This window comes from Cryptomeria japonica, chromosome 5 (genome assembly GCF_030272615.1).
Source record: "Cryptomeria japonica chromosome 5, Sugi_1.0, whole genome shotgun sequence".
Lineage (NCBI taxonomy): Eukaryota > Viridiplantae > Streptophyta > Pinopsida > Cupressales > Cupressaceae > Cryptomeria > Cryptomeria japonica.
Genome location: NC_081409.1, coordinates 525,370,420 through 525,397,640, shown reverse-complemented (window position 1 = coordinate 525,397,640; position 27,221 = coordinate 525,370,420). Strand labels below are relative to the sequence as shown.

The 27,221-nt window shown below is 36.9% G+C and overlaps 1 protein-coding gene and 1 pseudogene across 1 annotated transcript in view; one reads left to right on the top strand and one right to left on the bottom strand.

Moving 5' to 3' along the window:
• The first annotated feature begins 1,415 nt into the window (after window positions 1–1,415).
• Window positions 1,416–10,393, top strand: LOC131060945 (ruBisCO large subunit-binding protein subunit beta, chloroplastic-like; annotated as a pseudogene).
• Window positions 10,394–11,346: 953 nt separating this feature from the next.
• LOC131060936 (peptidyl-prolyl cis-trans isomerase CYP18-2) overlaps window positions 11,347–27,221 on the bottom strand; it is a 108,717-nt gene continuing 92,842 nt past the window's right edge. The window contains exon 6 of the mRNA XM_057994386.2: window positions 11,347–11,641. Coding sequence (XP_057850369.1) covers window positions 11,596–11,641 — 46 coding nt within the window. The 3' untranslated portion in view covers window positions 11,347–11,595. The remainder of the gene's footprint in view (window positions 11,642–27,221) is intronic.

The following is a 27,221-nucleotide window of genomic DNA, read 5'->3' as shown; positions in this document are numbered from 1 at the left end:
GTTGAAGAAGGAAATCAATAACAATAGTTGGTCTACTAAAGCTAGAAAATAGACACAATATTCAAAAAGATGTGGCATCTAATCTGGAAGCAAAGCTATTGGACTCAAAAAGATCAAGTAAATAATGGAACTCATCCACTCTTAAGGGAACATGTAGACACCATAGCATAAGACATCTTTAAGGAACTTATTATAGAGTAAAATGCAGCTATTCAAAAGTGGAATAATCATATGGAAGAGATAGATAAGCTACTTCTCCAGCAAATTGACAACCAAGAGAAAAATTTGTTTCTTCCTATTAATAATGTAAAGGTAGATGCAATAAATGTATGTGGAAAATCTCAAAACATAATGAGATCTTGGCACTGATTGCAAACAAATTGAACTCCATGATCCCTCAAGATTAAATTCTACTCTTAAAATAGTGATGATCATCTCTGACCATTGTCATGCTCGATGGTCATCATTTGCTTCCAATGTTCGTAGACCCCATTGGGATATAATTGTGGTTGTCTAGCATTATATATCTCAGCAATATTAGGTTATAAAAGCATCATTTGCATTGTAATTTTTGCATTTATTATTATAGTTCACATTTCAATTTGGGATATATATCAAATAGTGGTCTAAATATTGTATGAACTGACTTTAGGTGAATTCACCACAAAATTATGCTAGATAGTCGTACCTTGTGTTGTGAAAAAATGGAGAATTACATATTTTTTCTAATGCCGTACTTTTGAACCCCAAAATATAAATGTGCTCCCTACAAAGAGTATACATATGTGATTTCAATGTAAAAATTATTAATTTAGTATCTCACATTATTAGTTTTTGTTGGAAACAAAATTTCGATGAGGCTTCTAGGGGCAATCTTGGACCGTCTAGTGCCAATTTCATAATCAGAGATGAGAAAGGAAATTTTATCTGGGGAGGTTCGGTCAAACTCCCAGATGGCACCAATAATGATGTTAAGTATGCGGCTCTTCTTAGCGGCCTTAAACTATGCAGGGAGAAAAATCTTCACCAACTTGACATTGAAGGTGACTCCCTAATTGTGATCTGAGCAATTATCATTGCAAAAGTTCCACATTAGAAATCTACAATGTGGCTAAATGTGATCTGAAACATTTTGGGGGAAATGGATTATACAATAAAACATATTTTTCGTGAAGGGAACATAGAAGAGCAATTTTTTTTATCAAACTGTGCAATTGATAAAAATTGTGACTCCATCATATCGGATGTCACATCTTCTAGGAGTTTACTTACCCTCTTTGTGGATGTGTTGCCTCCGAACACATCCACTACAAAATGAAGGGCAGAAAAGGTACGTTGGAGCTACGACTTGGCAGGTTTGCAGAACACTTGGAGATTAGATCTGATACCTTCGGGATTTGGATAGATTTGCAATGATGGTTGAAGGGATAGTTTTTGTCTATAAAAAGCATGACTTTCAGAACAGGAAAGCACGAATGGTTGAGTCGAGCATGGAAGGTTCTTCTGTGTCAAGCAATGAGGAAGTGAAATTTATCCACATTCCCAAATGTAAATGTAAATGTGAATGTTCGCAAACGGTAGAGGAGCGAATAAAGACAATTTTTGACTTTGATGGTGATGTGGAGGAAGATACCACTCGTAGGATTATCACGAGCAGCGTTCTGGAAGGATCACATGTGTACAATGTCGAACTACTGGAGAGGTTCATGTATAACATCGCCACAACGACGGGAATGAGATGACAAAGAAGGTTGTCTGAGACTAGTAGCCCACAACCTTTGTGAGCTAGTTGTGGGAGCCTTGAAGAGACTAAAGAAGGAATCCTTCCAAGGAAAGGTGACAGATACATTCAACATTGAAGAGGTCATCAAGGATGGGAGTATGATAGACATTGTATTGGCGATGAGGGACTATTTGGGGAGAAATAACATGGAAACTTATGAATACATGATGAGTGTAAATGGGAATATGTTTCCCCCAAAACAGATAGAACATGCCAAGGAGGTCATTGAGGCCATAAGAGTCCTAGTCTACACTCTCTGTGATCTTGTGTAATCTTTTTTATGTTTTAAAGGAAAGGGAGCTACACCCTTAGGTAGCAATTTGCTAAAAATACACACATTTCTATTAGTTGAATATGTGAAGTCCAATGGTTATCTAATCATTCCTTTTCTCCTTGCCTCTTTATTTACTTATTGTCACTTCATATTTGGAGAGTTAAAATACTTGTATAAATGATGAGAAGAGACTTTATATTTGTTGCAATAGATAGAAGATTACCTTGCTTTTCTCGTGGATGTGACCTTTAATGGTGAACCATGTAATTCATTGTGTTGCATTTATTTTTTATGCAACAATTGTATATTTAAATTTGATTTTGTATTTATTTAGCTGCTTTTAATTCTCAACAATTGGCATTAGAGCCAAGAAGCTTTGTAGAAAATTGTGGAGAAATTGAGGAAAGATGAAGAAGCAAATAAATGGAGAATTGAAAATTTTTTGAGGCAGAACTTCAGAATATGAAGCTACAACTAGAAGCTTTATTGGTTAAAAAAGACCTTACAAAAATGTTAGAAGGAAAAGCAAAGAAGACAATTGCAATATCTGATAAAAAGTGGGAGAAATGGGACAAGGCGATGACAACCATAATTATTTCCCTCTCTAGCAATGTGTTGTTTGATGTTGCAATGGAGAAGAGAACGAAAGGTCTTTGGGATCATTTATTCAACATGTATGAAATGGCTTCCGTATCAAATAAAGTTTTTCTAATGAAGAAATTATACAATTTGAAGATAAAGGCAAAATTGTGTCAAACCATTTAAATGAATTCAACATATTGATCAGCCAACTAATTTTTGTGAGCATAAACTTGATGATGAAAGTAAGGGCATTTTTCTATTGTGTTCTCTATTCGATTGTTGGGAAGGAGTTGCTATCGATATCAGCAACTCAATGTCCAACAAGAGGGAAGTGTATTAAAATTTGATAATGTTGTCGAGACTCTTCTCAGTGACCATAGGAGGAAAAATCAAGGAGCTTGATTGGGAGACGCTTTGAAAACACTAGCAACAAAGAAAGATGACAAAAAAGAGGAAAGCATAACCAAAGAGGAAGATCAAAATCCAGCAAGAGATTGAATTCAAGATGCAAAGATAGTGGTTGTTCGTATGTGGCAAGCAAAGCCACATCAAAAGAAATTGTTGGTCATTCAAGAAGGTTGAAAACCAGCCAAAAGAAAATGAAGCAAATGCAACATATGAAGATGCAGATGCTCTTATTCTAGCTATAGGAGAAACTAAAGCAGATGTTTGGGAGCTTGATTCGAGAGCATCCACTTCATGCAGGGAGTAATTTGAAAGCCATCAAAATAGTAATTTTGGTAAGGTCTATCTTGGTGATAATAAATCTTGTGATATTGTTGGCAACGGGGATATTTTGTTGAAACGAAAAAATTGAAATAGTTGGCTGCTATGGATGTTAGATGTCCCTTAACTCATAAACACTTGATTTCAATAAGGTAATTGGATTCTAAAGGATGTAGAGTCACTTTTGAATCAAGTACATGAAAAGTGACAAAAGGAGCCTTGGCAATTGCTAGGGGTATCAAATCAAGCACTTTGTATGTGCCAGAGAATCACACTAAAGTGGGAGATGTGATGACAGTTGCAGATAGTATGGAGCTTTGGCACAAGAGGCTTAATCACATGAGGAAGTGAGGCCTTCAAATTTCGCACAAAAAGGATCAACTTTTGAAGTTTAAATCGATGGATATGGAGAAGTGTGTGCATTGTATATATGACAAACAAAAGAGGAGCCAATTTTGTATCACAAAACATGACAAGAAGACACAACTGTTGGAACTAGTGCAATTAGTTGTCTTTGGTCCCACTGAGTTAACTTCAATTGGTGGGTCTAATTAATTTGTTACTTTTCTAGATGATTGCACTAGGAAGGTTTGGGTTTACATGTTAAATAGGAAGTCTAAAGTATATGATAAATTTAAATTTTTCAAAGCACTTGTTCAAAACAAAATCAAAAATAAAATTGTCTAAAAATGGATAACGGTGGTGAAACCTATTCCATTGATTTTGATCAATTTTATGCAAAGAATGGTATTAAAAATTGTTCAATTTTCACCACAAGAAAATAGTGCAGTAGAGAATTTGAACAAAACAATTTTGGAAAGAATTCATAACATGCTCCCAAATGCAAGTTTGGAAAAATAATTTTGGGCAGAGACAGTAAATACACCGCACTATAGCGGTGTATTTAATTAATTAAGGTTCATCCCCTCGGTTAAATTTGGAAATTCCCAAGGAGGAAAGGTTGGGAAAGAGGATTTCATTCAATTATTTGAAGGTGTGGGTGTTTGGGTGTGAAGCTTTTGTTCACATTCTACAAAAGAATAAAAAAGAACGAAGCTTGAATTGAAGTCAAAATGATGCATCTTCATTGGATATGGAGATGAGAAATGTGGCTACAAGTTGTGTGATTCGATTACCAAACAAATTACTCGCAGCATAGATGCATTTTTTAATGAAAAAGTGTTCCCAAGTTTGTTAGAACAGGGCATGCCTGCAAAAGACTGCCTTTGGGAGACATAAACCAAGAGTGTACGGGACAAGAACTTATGATGAAATTGGTTGGTGACCATGTATCTGAAGGCTAGAGTTTGGTTAAAGATCTAATAATTGGGTTGACATCACTCCAAAAATTTACTTACTTCTCTAATCCAGGGTTGGCAGCTCTGTTTATTGCAAACGAATAGCTTATACCTCTCTTTGAATGTTTTGTTGATACAAATGCTTCAAGTAGAGAAGTTGTTCAATTCACCCTCAATGTTTTATCTAATTTGACAACATATTCTCCATGCATGGAGGCCATGGTTGCAAACCACAAAAGTCTACTTCTCTTGTTACAACTATTACACTGTGCTCCATCTTGTAGGCTTGTTGCTCTTCATGTTCTTTATACTTTGGCTAGTACCTCAAAACATGTGTGGGCTTCAGCTAAACATGGAGGGTGTGCTCTCTTGAGCCTTTGCTTCAAAGGTCGATGCTATTAGATAGACACTTGAAAATGAGGAACAGAAGATCGATGCAAGTATTGTTAAGCAATCTTTGAGCTACCCTGTGAAATCAATTACAAAGAATGCAGGAGTAAATGGAAGTGTTGAGGTTGAAAAGCTCATTTACAATGATAATCCCATATATGGATACACTACTGCTACAAGCACTTATGAAGATTTGATGGATGAAGGAGTTATTGATCTGATTAAAGTTGACGATAGAGTTTTAGCAGATGTCGCTGCAATAAGTACTAGGAATAATTATGAAGTAGGAAATATGATAACAGAGGTCAAGAGTAAAGTTGGTAGGAAGGGTGTAGTAACCCTTGAAGAAAGAAAAAGTGCAGAAAATAATATATATATGTTGTAGAGAAAATGCAATTCAACCGTGAATATGCTTCTCCATATTTTGTGACTAACAATGAGAAGATGACCGCAGAGTATGAGAATTGCAAGCTATTGTTGGTTGATATAAAGATAACAAATGCAAGAGACATGCTTGGCATATTTGAAGATGTCATTCATGGTGGTTATCCCATTGTAATACTTGTTGAAGACATTGAGCTAGAAGTCTTGGCTATGCTTGTTGTGAACATGCTTCAAGGTGCATTAAGATTGTTGCTTTAAAGAATCCTGAATTTGAAGAAAGGAAAAGGCAACATTTGGATGACACTGATGTGTTGACTGAAGGCATTGTCATTAGAGATGAAGTGGGGCTAGCTCACAAAGTTGGGAATGAGGTTCTAGGTACTGCTACCTAGATGTTGATGTGTTTTTCATGCACATGCGAACACAAAATAAAATACCAAGGTATCTTATCCTCTCTTGAACAAACTTTCCTCGAATGTTGAAGATTTCGCCTAAGGATCATTCGAGAAGACTCCAAGGTTCTTATATGTAGGGTCTCTACGTGTGGATAAGCTCTGTTGGTGTGATGTGATTATGCTGGAATCACAAGGGGACTTACATTCGACTGCCTGAGCGTTTAATCTGTTGGAACTTGAATCCTCTCTACTGGCTAGAAGATAAGGAAACATCAAAAGATACAAGGCTCAGAAAGTCTACTCTAAGACCCAGAATGCGGGAAGATAGGTGAGTGACTAGTTGGAGTCCTATTGGGCTAGGTCTCACCATCAAACTAAACAATTCAACACCAACTCAGTGCGATCTTCTAAGGTAGTTCTGAAGATGTTCAAATCATCATTGTCAAACATTGATCACCATTCAAGTTAATGCATGAACAATAGACGCGTAATGACTCGAGATTAAGCTCATTCAATGTCAATTGACCACGCAGACGCTCTTACAATCAGCAAGAGGCTAGTGGTTTGGACTAGGCAAATTCCACGCGAGTGCATTCAGTAACTTCATTCATTCAATCTAATTATTTACCATCTAAAATATAGATTCAACAAGAAACCATGCATATTGCAAGAAAGAACACATTTCACCTTAACTTCAATGAAAATGGAGTTCATTTACAATTTAGGCAACAATTTCTTGCCTTCTCTTAATCTACTCTAATTGCTATTCTATTTGCTATTAATCATTAGCTATTCTAACCTCTATGAACTAACTATTAACCTTTACAAATGAAGAGTCGGAACTTTATATAGAGAGCTCCTTACATTTCAATGGCTCTAATTGATTTACAATCAATGGCTAGGATTACAAGATAGAAACCCTAATTAGGGTTTGTTATAAGATAGGCTATGATTGATTTAATAGCCTTTGGCTTTGTAAAGGGTCAGTGCCCTTCTTAACGTTGTTGTTTTTCAAAAACAATTAGCAATAGTTAACGTTAATTGTAGAGGGGTCTCTATTTTAAGGGTCAGCGCCCTAATTAACGCAGCTTTTTTAATCAAAAACAAACTCTCTTAGCCAATGATAAAATTGCATTTCATGAGATTGGACCAATAGATGTCAAGGGTAGGTGCCTCGAAGTTTGTGTTATCACTGGTGAGTCAGGTACATTGAATCTGGACATGTTGAGGTGGAGCTATCTGACTGGAGGAACAGTGATTGGGACGCCACCTTGTCTGGTACTTGCTCATATCTCTTTTGATACTCAATTTAGTGATGTTGAGAAGCAAACTTTGATTAACTCTTTTGAAACTATCTGCTTCTTCAAGGTACCCTTGCACTAACTTTGGTTGATCTTCTTTTGTCCTTAATGTACTTGATGGATGACGTACCTCTCTTTGACCCTCATGTGTTTGATGAGGCCTCTTCACGGTCAAGTCACTCCTTCTATAATAGCCCATCTTGCCTTGAAATGTTTACAAGATCCATCTCTGTCATCCTGTGATCTCTTTGAGGATAGTTCTAACACATTGCTTGCAATTGTTGATATTTCGAAGTCCTTCAATTAGTAGCCCTTGAGTACCTTCTCATGCATCCAAAGCGTCCTTAATGATGATGAAACTTGAATAGGTTCTCCTTGTCGGTTCTTCCTTCTGGCTCAATCTTGTTGATTTACAAAACAAACAAAAGATGATTAAGAATACACGATATATATACATTCTAGCATGGCATTTCTTACCTTAAATCATCAATAAGAAGATATTTGAATCAATTTCCCTTAAAGCTAGGAGGAAAAGACACACTTTTAGAAGAAATTTGTTTATGTACCTTAGAGAGGGTCAAGAGCGAATTTGATATTTGCGTTCAAATTCATCAAGTTTACTCATTTCTACTAGCTCAAACCATGATTATAGGTCCTTAAGGCTTGGATGAGGTCATTCTTCCTTATGCAAAGTTCTTGAACCAAGGATTCTACCCAAACTGGAGGTAAGATGTAGATTTTGAAAGAATACGCTCTTGTACCTTTGGAAGGGTCGGGAGCGAATTTGATCCTCTAAGCTCAATTCATACTCCTTTTCACTGAGCCTTGTCTCAAACTTGACCTTTCAATCCCTCTCTCCTGAAGACATCATTGATTTGACCTCCAAAAAGGCCTAAAAGAAGGATTTCGCTTTGGACCTTAGCCAAGGACAGGTGCTATCCAAGAATTTCGCTCTGGACCCTTTGGAAGGGTCAGGAGCGAATTTTGTAATCTAGCTTCAATTCTATCATTTCATTGCCTCAAATCACTTTTCAAGGGCAAGTACATATCAATTCTTTCCCAACCATGCCTTAGAAATCAATAACTTGGTCTTAACAAGGAGCAAATAGAGGGTTTAGGAAATTTCGCTCTAGACCCTTTGGAAGGGTCAAGAGCGAAATTTGCATTTGTACTTAACCTTTTCATCATTTCCTTGAACTCTACTCTTAGGCTAGGCCTTTAGGTCCTCCCCCCATACTATCAAGCCCATCTACCTTCAAAGTGATGTCCATTTCAACGTTTTTGCAAGAAATTAGGCTATCCTAAGGATTTCGCTCTGGACCCTTTGGAAGGGTCGAGAGCGAAATTTGCATTTTAGGCCCAAATCCTCCACCTTTTCACCCCTCAATTGCTTCCAAGGCATGATAACATCCTAGCTAAGGCTTCAAGGCACAAAGTTAGTTCAAATTTGAAGCAAACGTAGGATTCTATAAAATTTCGCTCTGGACCCTTTGGAAGGGTCAAGAGCGAATTTTGTCTTTTACCCTCAAATCCATCATTGCCTTTACTTCCATTCACTTCTAAAGGTTAATATATATCCATCTTCTCTCAACCATGTCCTAGGAACAAAGACCTTGGTTTGAACAAGGAGGAAAATAGTGTTTTAAGAAATTTCACTCTAGACCCTTTGGAAGGATCAAGAGCGAAATTTGTCTTTAGGCTCAATTCACTCTCCTTTTCCTCTCAACTCACCTCAAACTTGACTTATCAAATCTCCTCTTACCATAATCAACTCAATTCACCATCTATTTAGCTTAAAACAAGGTCCTTTTAATGCATTAGGCAAAATAGAGAGTCTTGCTAGGAATTTCGCTCTGGACCCTTTGGAGGGTCAGGAGCTTAAAAGGAATTTCGCTCTAGACCCTTTGGAAGGGTCAAAAGCGAAATTGACATTTTGCTTGATCTTCCTTCACAAAACTCCATTTCTCATCCTTTAATTATCAAAAACAAGTCTTTTGCCTTTAAAATTGCTTGGGAATGAGTTAGTTCGTAGGTTTGAGCAAGATATAATGTTTTATGAAGAAATTCGCTCTAGACCCTTTGGAGGGGTCAGCAGAGAATTTGCTCAATTAGGCTCAATTCTCATCCTTTTTCACTCATCTTTGCTTTAGACTTGATCCTTGACCCTTTTCTCTACCATGCATGACCACCATTCAATGTCCCTAGTGAAGAAATAAGACATTTGGAGGATTTTGCTCTGGACCCTTTGGAAGGGTCAGGAGCTTAAAAAAATTTCACTCTGGACCCTTTGGAAGGGTCAGGAGCGAATTTTGCTATTATGCTCAAATCCTTCACTTTCCATCACTTCACTGTGTTTCACGCATCAATTCTCTCTTCATAACGTCATAAGGACAATGTTTATGAGGCAAAGTAAGACCAGGAATGGAGATATTAGGAAATTCGCTCTAGACCCTTTGGAAGGGTCAGAAGCAAAAATTGACATGTTAGTCTCTCTATCAGGATTAATATATGGAATATAACATTTAAGTATAAGTTTCTTATACTTTAAGTTATATTCCATATATATTGACAAGATGTTTGAGAGTGGTTTCGGACCTCCAGGAGTTATAATGCAAAATCTAGTTTTGGAGGATTCTTCAATTTTCCAGACTTAGTCAAATTTCTGGATCAGGATGACATTCCAGACTTAGCCAAATTTCAAGACATTTGATGATCAGGATGACATTCCAGACTCCTTAAGGCGAATTCGCTTTGTCCTTGATGTAAGGGATGGGACCTAGGAGGACATTATGCATTCAACCAAGGTTTGATTTAGCAACTTGAAGTGCGACCGGATAGTACACAAAAAACACCCTAGGAATTATCTAAATAACCCCTAATCACTCAATTGACCTGACCTCTTGAGGAGATCCACCTGACTCAATCCCTTCAATGCAAAGGCTAAGATACTAAAACGACTAACAACAAAACCAAAAGGGCTAACCTCAGAAAGCAAAAAGTGGGGGTCCCCATTTGCAATGGGGCGATGTGTGAATACGTCACAACACCAGATAGTACTGGAAAAAGATTCAACAACAATAGTTGGTGTTGGAAGGACTCGGGAGGCTATTGAGAGAAGACTTAATCAAATTAGGAGTTTGACTGTGGTTCCTTATACAAGAAACGGGGACAAACTTGTTGGGCAGATTGTCAAATGCCAGGCTGTTGTGAATCCCGAGAATACATTCTTTTCGGTAAGAGTTTTATTGAGTAAACGATGAATGAAGTAGACAAAGAGTTGAAGCAGGGGTCTTAAAGGTTGTTCATGTTTCAATGCTTGAGGTTGGAGATCGTGTGATTGAAGTACTCTTTGCGGCAACACTCACCTAAGGGAAGATTTTAACAAGAGAATTGTTGACTCTAGCATGGCTTGGAGAAGACTCATCCAAAGTGTCCTTTGAACAAAATTTGGAGAAGCTAAAGTTTTACAATGCTTCTCTTGGCCTGGTTAAAATGTGACAATAAGCTTGGAAAAGCAGGGGACATCATTGGTTGGACTTCAAGTAGGAGATTGTTGAATGTGTGAAAACCAACGGTCATCTAACTATTCCTCTTTTCCCTACATCTTCATTTAATTGTTCTCCTCATATTGTGAGAGTTAAAATACTTGCATAAATAATGAGAAGAGACTCTGTATTTGCTGCAACAGTTAATAGAAGATTACCTTGTTTTTCCTGTGAATGTAGCCTTTAATGGTGAACCACATAATTTGTTGTGTTGTGTTTATTTTCTGTGCAACAGTTGTTTGTTTAAATCTGATTTTGTATTTCTTAATCTGCTTTAATTCTCTACGCACATCTGTTCACATGCATGTGTGCAAAAAACATACGTTCCATTGAATGCAATAATATTAATTGATTGAAATTTTTGAACAAATGTTTTCAAAAGAAATCTAGTTTTTGACAAGGAGTTCTACAAGATTAATAGCTCAATTCACAAAAAAACATCAATGAGGTGGCTTAGAAAAGAGTCGTACTGAAAAATAACAAATACGAAATCCAAAACTCTCATAATTAAAAAATATTTTTATACGATGCAAATGAAAACAAGAAAAATGACCAGGGAAGATTATAAAGCCAGCATTATGCACTCTATGCAACAAGGTAGATAATCTGTCTACCGCTTTCTATACATGCTGTATAGGTGTTGTAATCATCTGCAAGAATGAAAGATATTAATCAAAGAAGGTACTGGAATCTGCACATTAATAAACTTCAGTCTAAATAAGGCTCTTCATATTTTTATATCAGCACAACCCTAAAAAGAAGGGCATGTTTTCTCAAAGTCCGAGAAGTATAAAGCACAGCATACTGCACCAAATAGTACACTTGGAATTGTGAGGTCATAATATTGTAGTTTCATGCTACATAGTCAAATGTAGTCCTTCCTACTCATAAAAATCGTCCACTTTCTTGCTATGGAATTAATCAGTGACTGTCGTCCGTAATATTTTGACATCATGAATTGGCCTACAAAACAAATACATAAACTCAGTTGTACAATCTGTATAACACCTGTTACAAGCATTGAAAAGTTAAGAAGTCTAATTACATTGAAAACAAAAAATTCAATATAGTAATATAACATCCTTAATATGATAAGACAGTAATCAGTTATGCACTGCATCAAATTCAGAGACAAACGCTGTTCATATTAACACAGATAAGCATAATAAAAATCCGTAACCTAATTTGCATTTTGATTTTCAAATAACTCGGTGGTTCTATATCATCCCTGGAAAACCAGCTAAGATTTCACAATCAGATCAGCCAGGCGAAGATTAGGAACATTTACACTATTACATCTTTGTTTACATCATATGATGTTACATATTTAGAATAACGTTGTCTTTAATGTCACACGTATTGGAAATATCATATTTGGGTTGGTAAAGTAAGTAGGTAATAAATAAATGTTAAATGTTAGTATAACATCACATTGTTAGAATATTAAGTGATGTTAGAATATTTAGTAAGTTAGATTAAATTAGTGGTCAATAAAGTGTGGTAAGTTATAAAACCAATGTTGGAAACGTGATAGAATCATTCTGAAATATCCCAATTAATAATAATACCATTTTCATTGTGCTGCAATCATGTAAATTAAGTATCAAAGCATGATGTGAGAGAGATGAAAGGAAAATAAAGATGGAACTACCATTCCTATAGTAAGAAGCAATCTAACCAAAGGAGTAAATCATGAATAAAAGGATACAGCTCAGTAGAAAGAGACTTGGGTAGTGCAACCTTCAAGTGGCACAACGGACTTGACTCCGCCATTATTGGCACCCAGTGAAACCAAATTTGTATATTATGATTGCTGGAGTATCACGAACCCATTTCTCTGTTCCAGAGCAGTGGATGTCCTATGCATTATATAGTTACAACGTCAATAACGCACAAGTCCAAAAGGAGACAAGGAAGGATCAGGAATTCTATTAAAAGTAATATTGTAATATTCAATTTATACAATTAAGTCTTTTAAAATAGGCTTTAGGAATATTATTTATTCTTTAAGTTTAAGTTCTTATCCTCTGCTTTCTTAGTTGTCGATCCTATCCTTAACGAATAGATTTCTTGTATCTCTTATTTAAACAGGCTTTTGCTCCTGTTAATATTGAATATCTTGGTATTCATTCTCTGTCCTGTATTTTTCTTAATATGGTATTATAGCCCAGGTGACACCTCGAGATCGAAGAGCACATGAATCCTATGGGCTCTGGCAGTGACAAAATGCACGCGCATGACAGAAAAGGTGCCAAAAGAGCTCGGTAATGCACATAATTGTATGAGGCTGTTTTGGGCAGATTTCTTCCAAAAAACACAGATCTTTATTTTGGGCAAAAAATCACAGCTTTTCCAATGAAAATCGTTGTTCCTATTAAAAATCTTGTGATTTTTTGTACAAATATCATGCCATTTTGTTATTTGGAAAATTCACTCCCCCTATTTTATGCAAGTTTTTTGCCTTTTTTAATAAAAAATTGAGGGTATTCTGTCAAAATCACAACGGATTTATTCATCTATAAGTCATGGATTTGTTTTTGTGGCTTGAAAAAAGATTGACAGCCAAAAATTGTGTGAAAACGTGTTAAAAAATTGAACTAAAACAAATTGCGGCCAAGGTGTTTTTCTCCACAAATTTTTTGATGAAGTTTTAATGATTTTTTGGACAAAATTGTAGGTCTTTTTTCCAAATCGTGTCATCTAGGTTTGGCGATGAGTTTATGCCATTTTTTTGGCACCTTTTTGACAAAAATGTGGATTTTTCTTGGCGGCTAAGGTTTTGTCGAATTTCCAATTTTCCAGAATTTTCATTGCAGGTTTTTGGCAATTTTCATCTAAAATCATGGGTTTTGCTTTGTTGGCTAGGGTTTCAAAAGATTTTTTAATATCACTACAATAGCAAAAGGATTTCATTATTTTCCATAGTTTCAAATCGCAAGAAGGATGACGTCATCACCCAACATCATGTTACAAAAGAGTTTACCATTGACATATGAGCATTTCGTAGAAACTCTCAATATCATATCTACCAATGTTGACCTAAAGTTTGAGGAGCTATGCAATAAGCTCTTGCAGTAGGACAGATGGAAAAAACAATTCGGTAGCAGCAGTGATAAACAAAGTGTAGAATAAGCTTTTACAATCAAGGACAACAGCAAAGGCAAGTGGCCTCAAAAGAAAGGTCAAAGGAATTATGATGATACTTCAAAGTATCTGAAAAATATCATGTCACTATTGTGGTAAACTTGGTCATATGAAGAAGCATTGCAGAAAGGTTGGTTGATCAAAAATCCAACCAAGGATGGCCTCCACAAAAGGTTCATGTCACAGAGCATTCTATGCAAAAGGAGTCAGCCTTCTATTCTTTCATGGCCAAATGACCAGCAAATCAATCAAAAAAATTTGTGTGGTACATAGATTCTAGAGCATCTCAACATTTTACTCAATAGGAAAGATTGCTTCACAGAGTACACGACTTGCTCAAATTCAGTGATCTTCAGTGGTGGTGAGGAGTACACAATTGTTGGCAAAGGAAACATGCAAATATATTCTGGAGGGAAAAATCTCATTTTCCTCAATCTGTATTATGCCAGGAATAAAGCTCAATTTGCTCTTAGTGAGTCAGATAATGCACCATTGTCCCAAATTGGATGTCCCATTTAGCAAACACAAATGCTATATTTTTGACAAGGAATCCAAGAAAACCATTGCAATTGATATTGAAGATCATGTTTTGCATCGGCTTGTTGATATTGGAGAGGTTCAAGAGCACACATTGGCAGCTAGAAGTGCGTCCAATATCAGCCTAACCTACCTCTCTCATTTAGCTCAAGAGAATTTGATAGACAACTTACCTAACATATAGCAGCAGATACAAGGTGTTTGCAGAGCTTGCCAAGCAAGGAAGTAGCATAGAACTCCATTTTTAGATGGACAGGGCTTGGAGAGCTGTCATGTCCTCACCAAAACAGATCACAAACTGCACCTATAAATAATAAACCCTAGGCGACAAGACAGATAGGGCCAACTTGGAATAAAGGCATAAGAAAAATAGTCATAATAACAGCAATTATTTAACAGAGGGCCGACCTAGCGTATATCAACAACCTTATCCGGGTGATGGAATTAATAAAAACTAATAAAGGGGCCGACCTGTTCTAAGAGTCAGCACTGAGATTAAAAAAAAATTGAAATAAATTAAATATTCTCAAAGCTGACCTTCACTACAATACGATGCTGGCTGACTCTCTACTTTTGGCACCAAGGAAATACATTTGGGATTACCTATATAAAAGGGGGTGCAATCATAATTAGCTTGGAGGAGAAGTTGAAGAGCAGCGAATATACTATTAAGAGCAGCAAGTTAATGAAATTACCCAAACTAACTAATAGGACTGAAGTGATCAACGTAAAGGAATAGCAACAATTGATTAGGAAGAGATGCATTGTTTCCAAGGGATGAAAACTTTGGAAAGAAGGTGAGTCTCTGTCCCCTCCTTGAAGATATATAAGGCAGGTTATTTGATCAAGGAAGGGGGACAGAACATTTTCAGCTATAAGTAACCTGCAGCCTAATACAGCTATTACTTATAGAGACACGTCTTTATAAAGAAGGGTAACCATTGCAAAGGATGTGACCCTATGCCTGCCTTGAAGGCTATATAGGGTAGAATTATCATTGGGAAGAAGGCCTTGAAGTGAATGCGAAGTTCTGCTAGATATATAAGCTGCAAGATCGAATCAGAACATCAATCCAGATCAGGAGAAGAAATGGAAAAGCATCACTAACCTTATATCAAGAGATCAATCAGAAAAGGATAAGCAGCTCAAACGGTACTAACTGGATATCTGATTTCAGAATTAATCAAGGGATAGATAACAGACTTTGATAGGTGCTGGGTATGATGCATAATGCATAGAAAACTTATCTTGCTGATTTGTTATCATATCTTCCACTTAAGGATATGTAGGAACGATAAGTAATTAACATATTGCTGCTAATATATATTTATATGTTTCTATTCTTGCTATTATGAAATTCATGCATAAAAAATTATATTAAAGATTCCCTAATACTTTATCCAACCAACCATCCCATTATGGAGGGGAGAATGAAATACATAATAAGGAAGCAAGTAGCACTAAGTTCCATCAAGTAGACCAACCCCGGGTGGGGCCAGGAGGCCGAATGGTGGGTGCCATTCTGTGCTCTTGGGCTTGATGGAAAGGGATAGGCTCAAGGCGCCTTATATGATTTCCGAGGGACTCCATAGTGCGGATTGGTTGATTGTGGGAAGATGACGAAGGAAACATGGATAGGGGGTGCAGATACAAGCGTTCCACTAGGTAGATCACTCCACGTTGGATGTCCAATGTGCCTACCATTTGGAGCCAAGAGGGTGAGTGTCCACTCTTGGGTTTAGTGTGAGATTGCTTCAGGCCAATCCTATCATGTTCCTTCACTCAAACCCTCTTGTGATTGAATACTAGATAATAAATATAGATATGACCTATCTAATGAATTAGGAGAGTTATATGTACTCATATGTGTGATTACTAGCCCTAATGAGAATGATTGAGATTTATATATAACCAATATCATTAATTGTGATTGCAGGACTTGAATCATGGTTTATCTTGTTAAAAGGGCATTTTTAATGATAAAGTTATACCTCTAACTATCTTACATTTCTTATTTGAATGGAATTTGTGATTCTAGGGCAAAATCTAGGGCAATCCCAAACGGGGACATTACAAGAGCATCCAAAGTCCTATAGCTAGTTCATGCAGATGTTTGTGGACCAATGCATACGGCATTAGTCACTCATGCCAGGCAATTTCTCTTGTTTTTTTTATGATTTCAATAGGAAAATGTGGGAATATTTTTTTTAAGTCAAAACCAAATATAAGGAATTTAAAAAGTTCAAATCATTACTAGAAAAAGAGTTCGGATGTGACATCATAACTCTTAGATCTGATAATGGCAGTGAATTTTGTTCAACAAATTCACAGACTTTTGTGCTAAACATGATATCAAACGTCAATTCACAAGACCATATACTCCACAGAAAAATGTAGTTGAGAGAAGGGACCATAGTCACCATATTATTATGGAGATGGCCCGATGTATCTTCTCAAGAAGTTTGAGCTAAGATAGTTTACACTACGGTTTATCTTCTCAACAAGTCTCCAACACATGTAGTGAAGGAGAAGACCCCAAAGGAAGCAAGGTCTAGGAGGAAACCAAAGGTGAGCCATATTAAGGTTTTTGATTCTACTACATGTGTCTAGATTCTAATGCAAAGAGAACTAAACTAGACTCGGAGAGTCAAAAGTTGATGCTTACAAGGTACAATGAAAATCATAAAGCCTACAAGCTGATTGATTTCGCAAAAACTGACTTTCAATCCCTAGGACTCGAACTATTCAAAACTGGACAAGGCTTGGTGAAACTGTAGCGGAAGGTCATAGGACACTAACAAAAACCCTAGAAAGCAAGAAAAGAGAGGGTCCCCATTTGCAATGGGGCGATATGTGAAAAAGGTCACAACATCTAGCGCCAACCCGAAAAAATGTTCCTGAACATTCCTAAGATAAAACCCATTTCAAACTTAGAATCAAAAATCAATTATAGCTAACTTACCCGCTGGCTCAGAAGGGCATTCAAAGAGGAAAGAGGAATCCTAAATTGTATCAAGATCTTTCATCCTCCAATTACAAGTGTGTGCGATAATGCATCATTCCCGTCTCTTAAGATCATTATGACTCTTTGGTTCCATCATGACAAGTTGCATAATTTTAAGTGCTTTGTCTTAACTCCAAAAGCATCCTTGGATAGAGCCTCGCTGCCAGCGAGCGTCCATAGCCCCGGCGAGGTTATCTTTATAATCTCACGGAGATTGCTCTACTTCCGGCGATTTATACTTTGATTTGAAGGATACACCTATGGAGATTTCCGCACACCCAACAGCCAAGTGTTTTGATTTTCTTTCTTTTCTTTCTTTTATTCTTTCTTTTGATATTCTTTTCTTTTCTTTTCACATATTTCCACACTTTGGCGTATAAGCAATGAAGCTTAGCATGGGCTTGAGTATTATAGTGGCACTAAAGTAAGACTTTTGACGGATTTCTTTATGTTTTCTTGCCATAACTTCACTGTGGGAAACCAAAATGACTCAGAGGATTCTTTAGGTGTATAAGATATAATAACTGAAAGACACAGTGTCGAGATACAATTGATGATTCCCTTTCTAGTCAAATGCTCGTCTTAACTTTGAGATACTTCAAAAACAATTAATCCAAAATTCAAAAGCTCTCCACAAATATTCATCAAAGGAATACCCCAAACATAGCTTAGCGGAATTAGGCCAAAGTGTGTGTGTTATGCAACATCACCCTTTCGCCAATGGGAATCCTCCTTTATTACTAAACTAAAGCACGCGGAAGCAAGCGAAAGCAAAACAACTAAGCTAACAAAAGCAAACTATTCTAAAAAAACAAGGACAACTAAACTAAACACACAAAACAAAAGAAACCTACTATAACTAAAAGCAAAAATTTTAAGCGAATCATACTCAAAAGACCTAAGTATATACAACTCCTAGCATGATTTCTCAAGACATGCAACAACGACAAAGCAACAGTCACAGTCTGAAGTTTTGCAAACTTATCTTTAAACTCGGAAAAATAATCTTTCAAAGTACAAATTTGAAACTCAAGCAAAACTTCGGGAAAGATTAGTAACTGGGGTAATTCATCCGGACCCTGATTAATCCATAAACAAGTTGTCTTTCCTGAATCTCCATAATCAAAATGATATTCTTTGTAGTCAATAGTAGGGAAAGATACAACCTGGTGGTCTTCATTCGCAGAAAGGAAATCTTGCTCATCATTCATTGATCCATCAAGAGGTCGAAGTTGATGGTGAACCATAGCACTTGCATCTAAAATATGCAAATCAACGTCACGTTCCAAACTGGGTGGAGTGCAGCAGGGATTGGATTCGAAAGGGAATTCGGAAATTTGGAATATTTCATGTGTTGGCCCCTTTTGAATCCCTAACACTAGATCAAGCCCCAACCCGAATTGTTCTTCATCTTCTGTCTCTGTCTCAATTACTTGCTCATCAGGTAGCATTCCATTTGCTTCGATTTCATCTAGCAATTCCTCCATGACTGTGAACATTGGATCAAGCCCCGACCCAAATTGCACTTCATATTCTGCTTCCATCTTGGTAGCCCATTGATCATCAAATATTCCATCTTGTCTCAAGCTGCTTATCATTCCTTCCATCTTGTTCATTGGTTTCACTTCAAGGAAATTAGTCTTGGCCTACACTCTTGTCATTAGTCTTTCCAGATATTACTTTATGTTTACTTGTCATCTAGAAGACAACTTTTTCTTTCGGGGGTCATCTAGAAGACAACTTTTTCTTTCGGGGGGGATAATGTAGTTGGCATAAACGCATATTGTTATGTTTGATAATTTTGGTTACCCGACAGTGTATTAATTAATTGTATTAAGTGGGTTGTCACTCTCGGGTAGTTATGTGTCGGTTGGTTAACGGTTGTGTACCTCTCCGCAACCATCAAATCCTTTAAACATGTCGTGTACCGCCAAGGAAGTAGTACAGTGTAGTCGGGTCTATTGTAATCTTTGGCCGACCATCTCTAGTCTCTTCTCTGTAATAATTGCATGTGTGAATAAAGATATATTTTACTGTTGTGTCTGGTATGTATTGTCATGTACATTATTATTTCCTGTATTTAATTTATTAGTTGTAGCGGTAAACAAGTTACATCTCTAGAAGGAGTTTGTAGGTGGCTATGTAATAAGAAGAATTGCTTTATAAAGCCATGTTGAAAATGTAATAGAATCAACCTGAGCTCCCCTGAATTGATAATAGTAGTATTTTTGGTTTTTGTTGTGCTACAACCATGTAGATTTCAATTACACATGCATCTTTAATTTTCACAAAAATTATACTATGGGCTTTTGTGGTTGCGTTCTTTTGGGGTATTCAAATATTCCTGGGATTGTGTTCTTACTAAGTACAAGAAAAATAGACAAAATATATAGACAAATGCAAAAGATTACGCACTGAATAATATGCGCTATTTTTCCCCATGTTCCATGTCATTTCGGAGATGGGGATGGGGATGGGGATCGGAGGACGGCATGGGACGCATTTTGAGGAAAGCAGTCCAAGGGCCATTTTTGGGGGACAGCAAAAAATATATATGAGTTAGAGAGTAAAAATTTTTGAGTCAATGAACAACAATATAAGATGATAATGTTAAAATGATGTCAGACGATGTCTGCAAAACCCTGCATGCCAACCACATTCCAAAAAGAAATTATGTGTTTTTAATTCTCACACAATACCACACTATCCTAGACAATGGCAAATACACCTTTAATACAATATCAAGAATTTTGAAGTTTGCAACTTTTTTGAACAATGAAATCAGAAATCCAAATTATTGCTGTTAGTGTTAGCTGTTATATAGCTTATATCATCAACTATGAATTTGAATCATAATATATTTATTATTGTTATACTACAGTCATTGTCACCGCTGTCATGATTAATTTAATTGTTGTTATAATGTTGTCATGATATATTTATTGCTGTTGTTATAAATGTTGTCATATTATGCTGCTGTTACAATGCTGTCATGATATATTGAGCAATCTTTTTTAATTATTATGAACTATTTTTTTTAAACATTATAAAAAATTGCTTTTTGTTAGGGGACGCCTAGGCATCCCCTACATGTTTCCCTCCATCCCCAATTTCAGGAACGCATTCCAAAATGTTTCTAGATTTTCTCAAATTGGGCGGGGATGGCTAGGGAGCATCCCCTAACATCTCCCCATCCCCGATACACCTCAAGGGGCAGGGACGGGGTTTTGTCATGTCCCATCAAACTGAGGATAAAAGGGCCTTGTAACTTGTTTGGTAAAAAGTCTTTGTTTAAATAAGAAATCAATCATAAATTTTGTATTTTTACTGAGACAGCATTTGGGACCCACTAGCTGGTATTTCTTTGCAGCAGACAATACTTCAGCTTGTCAGAAATTGTTCACCAATGAAAGAGTCTATGAGATCCTTAAAACTAATTTCATTTCTCTTTAAGATTATGTGATTATAAGTCCATGTCCTCAGCAGACAACCCACATAGGATGTCAGAAAAAGTGTCAGATTTGGTTCCCTTAAACTTGCATCAAACAATATGATGCTACATCAGATTTAGGAAGACTTGGGGGCTGCATTGACTAATATACCTTCATAGCATTAGTTAATGAGCAGACATTATATTAAGAACAGTGAATGCATAAAAGACCACGATTCCATATTAGTGAAGGCAAATTAAAGAAGGTAGCAATTATCCAATAATAGGTTGCAGTATATTTTCAAGAAGCGGCCATTAATCTAAAGTAGTGATTATGTTTAATATCAAAAAGTAGCCATTTCCTAGTTTAAGAGATAATTAAAATATAATTAAGTTTTAATGAGGAAAAGTTGAGACTCTTCCAAAGGGGTAAAAATATTGAAGAGACGTGACTTCTCTGTCATATTGGAGGATGTAAAAGGAGGGAGAATTCATTTGAAGTAATGATCATGAAATGGAAATTGAATAAGTGTTTTAAACTGGAGGTCTAATTCTGATTAAGGCAACAAATAATAGTAGGAGTACTTATACATAGAACCTGCATTTATTGAACCAATCAGACAATCATATCAAGGAATCATTTTCAAAGAGAAAGTCAGAATATCTGGTTTCAGGATTAGTAACGAACAAGTCAAAAGACTTTGATAGGTGCTTGAGCAGTATGATGCATAATACATAGAAATACTTATCTTGCTGCTTTATTATCATGTCTTCAATTTAATAATACTTAGGAATAAAAAGTAATTAATATATTGCCTATAATATATAATTTTCATTATTGCTATTATTTCTTAGTACATGATGCTTTTATCCAACCAACCATCCCATTATGGGGTGAAGGAAGAAATACACGATAAGGAGGCAGCAGAGCTGACACCCCCATCAAGTACGCCAACCCCCAGGGTGGGGCCAAGAGGCCGAATGACCGGATGTTCATTCCGTGCTTTTGGGCTTGATTGGAAAGGACAGGCTCCAGACACATTATATGATTCTCCGAGGGATTCCATGGTGTGGATTGGTTGGTAGGGAAAGCCTTTGAGTGAAACCCATCATGCTCTCAAGAGAATGAATAAGGAAACATGGATAGGGTGTGCAGATACAAGCATTCCACTAGGTAGACCACCCCATGCTGGATGTCCAAGGTGCCTATGATGTGGGGCCAAGAGGGTGAGTGTCCACTTTTGGGCTTAGTATGAAGATTGCTTCAGGCTGATCATATCATGCTCCTTCATTCAAACTCTATTGTAAATTGACCTATCTAATGAATTACGATAATTATATGTATTTGTACTTATATGTGTGAATACTAACCCTAATTGAAATGATTGAGATTTATGATATATATATCCAATATTGTTTAATATGGTTGAAGAACATAAATCAGGGTTTATCTTGTTAAAAGGCATTTTAAATGGTTAAGTTATACCTCTTACGAGCTTACATTTCTTATTTGAATAGAATTGTGATTTTAGGGCAAGATTTAGGGCAATCCCAAAAGGGGACATTACAGTTTTGAGGGGGGGGGGGAAGTTTTTTCCATTCACAAATTGCATGCATATATATAGAATTTTTTTCATATCCTATATTATAGGAGAGTTGTTATATCTCCTTTAACAACTCCCTTTACATAGACGAGTTGTTCTGACAACTCATAAACACATAAACAAAACTATAACGAATGCAATATTCCTAACACCCATAATAATTACGTGAGTTGTTACTTTAAGTCACTTTACCTCTAATACATGTGAGCACTAACATTAATTCACAACGCCCCTCAGTGAAAACATGGGGAAAAAGCATATCACATGAACTGAAAACAGAATCAGATGCCTATGCATACTTTTAGATTTGCATACTGCTATTTGGATCTTGCTACACATGATCACCTACATACAAGAACTTATCTCAATTTCAGTTCTAGTGAACTTATCACTAATTGACCATACTTCCAAGAAGTCAAGCATTTAGAGGATCTTTGTAGCCAGCTACTCTCCTATACGATTGTTTACAATATCAATGATGTCCATATTCTCCTTCTCATCATATCAATCCTAACAAATGATGCAATATTGCAAGGACTAAACACAACAGCCCTTCTGGAGAATTTGATGAAGTGCCTTCACCAATTCTCCTTGCTCACCCAAGAAATACCAAATTAAGCTCATCAATGGATCTCTTGATTGTCAAATTTGTGAAACTCCTATACAACATGAGAGAACATAAATGTTCCCATCCTCCATGCACAATGAGAGCACAACTCTCCTTCAAGTGTGTCAAAATACCTCCTTAGTGCTGCATATGAGAGAACAACTCTCCTTCAAGATATCTCCTATAACAACTCCCTTTACATAGACGAGTTGTTCTAACAACTCATTAACAAATAAACCAAACTAGAACATATGCAATATTCATAACACCCATAGCAATTACGTAAGTTGTCACTACAATTCACTTTACCTCTAATACATGTGAGCACTAACAATATTTCCTAATGCTAAGTTCTATCAATGGAGATTGTTTTGTGCTTAATTTCAAATTTTCAAAAGCCTCCGCTATTTGTGCTATAGATATTATCCAAATAACTCACATCACAAAAGACTACCTAAGATTGTAAAATCTCACACTTCTTTTTGATTCAATGTCTATTTGGTAAATTGTTACTTGACGTGAGTGGGACTTGATTATTGATTTGGAACTAGCATCAAACAAAATAGGAGAAACGACTCGATACTACAATTATCATATCAAAAGATGTTGGTTAAAAGGAATCAAATTGATAGATTTGAGTTATTGTTTAGTGGAGCCAATCACTAGAATCTTTGTGATACCTTGAGATCTAGGTTTTATATTGGACCTCCCTTTTTACCTCCCTCCCTCTCGCTCCTCTTCCACTCACCCTAGTCCTTAATCTCACCTTCCCCCTTTTCCTTGCCCTCAACTATTCACCCCTTTTTCCTCTCCATCTCCCTCTTCCTCCTCTCCACCCCTCCCTATCCCCCTTGGCTCCATCCCATCCCCTCCTTATCCACCTTACTAATGTTGGAGTTGATAGTGAACCACACAGCTCCCAGGAATCCCCTACAATCAAAATACCTATCACATATAGAGAGAAAAAAGCCATGATTGTGCTATGTAACCTTGAGAAGATTGATTGATTTAAAAAACCCAACATGATTGAGCTATTGCATTATAATTGATCTGAATGACTACAATGTACAATAATGAATGCTTACAAAAGCAAAAGGCAACCCTCGATCAAACCCTAGGTGAGAATTAGATTAGATCATGACAAGTTCAATCATCCTATGCTATGAGACAGAATGACCTAAAAATAGAAAAGCACTAATAAGTTTAGCTTAAGTGAAATTGATTAAATTATTAGGTGATTGCCTATTTTACTCCAACACTACCCCTTAAGTACAACTTACGGAGAAGCTAAAAACCTAATGAATGCAATGATGGACGCATGGATGAGTCCCAACTACAAGGCCTAATGAGGTACTGTTGACGTGTATTTCATACACAATCATACACAGAATAAAATACCGACAGGCATCTTATCCTCTCTTGAGAAAATAGTCTCTAACTGCTGAAGATCTGCAAAAAGGATCAGTTAGATAGACTCCAAGGTTCTTTTAGTGGGGTCTCCACGTGTGGACAAGCTTTTTAGTGGTATGATGTGATTTGCTGTTTCCTTCAAGGCGTCTTACGGATTCAATGGCTCGAAGATTTTACTAATCTAAAAGGAACTTTTAAAAAAAAATGGAAAAAGGACGGGGTTTAAGGAAGTCTAATCTAGTCTAATCCTATGAACGACTTAGCATGAATGAGATTTGGCAAGACTCAACCAATTTCAATTTTGCCATAAGATAACAACTCAACTGAAATTAGTGCGATCTTCTAAGGTGATAATGGTATTCAATGCATCAAAGACCAAGGACACTACTACGAAAGTACATATCCTAGATACGAAAATGCTTGAAGGTTAAGGACTCAAAATGTTTTCCAGTCGACCACGCAAGGCGTTCCTACAATCAGCAAGAAGCTAGTGGTTTGGATTGCGAATCCTACCAAATATCAAATCTCATACTTAGTCTCTCAAATTAACAAACTACCTTGATTGAGCGTGATTCAAGTACATCCAACAACCATGAAGATAACTCAAGAAACTTGCAACAAAACACCATAACTTCAATATTTTATTGATTTCCAAGTCATCATATACAACAATTGCTTGAACTTCTCTCTTCAAGACTCAATCTTGCTACAAAATAAAATTGCTTACAACTCTAATCTCTCTATTTCACTCTTATCTGACTATTCGACTATTAACTATTTTTCTATTATCAAATGAAATGAAAAATGGGGGTATAAATAGCATCCCCAGTTACAATGAAAGGTCCAGATTGAAAGCAAATCAATGGACAAGATCATGACACCTAAACCCTAATTAGGGTTTGTTACAAATGACCTCCTTTTTACTGAACAACATTAAATACATAGCCAAATATTAAATTTGGCACAAAAATCTAGGAGGTATCAACCAATGAGAAATAAGATGTCATGTCATCTGTAACAACCTTTCATCTAGAATCTTATTCCCTTTCCAATTCTCTTTCTTAGCATATGCAATGAATTTTGCCACGATTCCTTCGATTTCTGTGCTTCGAATCTCGGGAAGATTCTTGATACTCTCTTCTAAGTGGATGACCTGATCAAATGCATCTAGAAGAGCTGCGTCCCAAGTAGGTTCAAGTTCCTTTGTTCTATCAATCAGGAGCATGGTGGCATACATCTGATCATACTGCTCATCTGTAACATCTGCGTCCTTGCGAAAGATGATCGTGATTCTATCCTCAAACTCTTGTAAATCCACATCTGTCTCGACCTCGATCCTTCTGCCAAGAATGGTACGAAGTACCTCAAATACTCTGTCCTGGATCGGATTGATCACCTCCTCAACTTGACCACATCTAACACTGATGTCCTCGAAGAGAACACTCTTTATATGGAGTAAGGTTGACCACTGAAACAAACTGTGAGAATCACCTTCTAAGATCCTCTCCTGCGCTAAAATTCTTCTGGATGTGTGTCTTATAACTTTCAAGACAGGGATGACAACGTCCTTGGTATGGGCAAATGCAGCTACTGTTGCCATCAATCTGTGAATAATCTCAAGAACTTGGATAGCCTGATGGGTGATCTTCGACATCCTTGTAACAAACTCAATGGCCACCGCGTGAGATCTATCCATCCAACCACATGTACGCTGGACCAGGTTCCTGAATCTTTCTGCTTCATTGATTGATTGAAGGGGTAATGCCTGCAATGGTGATCTAACTGGATCCTGACGTCCCAAAGGTTCATTGATGTGACTGAAATATGTCCTCCATGCACCGACCTCTCTCTCAAGCTTTCTATTCTTTTCTACTTCTTCTCTAAGCTTGTCCTTCAATGCCTCAAATGTGTCGGTGGCATCATCTAAAGTCTGCTCTGCTGTGGAAGGTCCTAACTCAATAGTCTGTATATGATAGTCCTCTGCTAGGATCTCACCCTCACATTTGTCTGCTGCCGGTGTAGCTATCTGCAGTTTTCTAGATCCAGTCTCATCCCGAATCATCTTGGACATCTTTGTAGCCTTCTTCTTCTCTGTTGTCATATGTGAACGTCCTACGAGGCTCTCTAAATCAATTGAACTGTCCTCGTCCTCTATTACGATCACCTTAGTCAATCTTTCCTTCAACCAATCTGGGATATTTGATCTTGTCTCTTGAACTTGAATCTCTTTATGTATTATTTCTTCTTGTCTGGGAGGAGATGTTACTTCATTATCATTATCTAAATCATAGTCTTGGAGAGATCCATCGGATGAAACATGCTGTGCCTGTTCTTCCTCCTGTCTATCATTCTGTACCATCGATTCCATGGACTCTTCTACTCGAACTGTTCTATCCTCTGATCTGGAAGAAGTACCTGGTGTTTGATCTTTGTTGGCACCTAGCTTTTTCTTGGAAGACTCTTTCTTTTCTGATCTTTCTTTTCTCTTCGATCCTCTCGAATGGAGATTGCCCTCACTGGCACATCGAAGGTTACCTTCACCTGAATTCCTAGGATTAGGATTGCCTTCACTAACACTGGCTCCACCCTCGGCTGGCTTTTCTTCCAAAGTAAAAGACATAGCTATGCCCTGTTCTCTCAACTTCTGATGCTGAACGTCTACCCATCTGCGAGTACAAGACAAGACTGGTGCCATCAAATCATCGAAATCCACGGCCTCTGGCTCATTCCAATTCAAACTAATTGTTTTACTTTCTCTATCATATGAAGATTGGATATGCCTGCCGTTGTCCTGAGCTTGGTCAGCC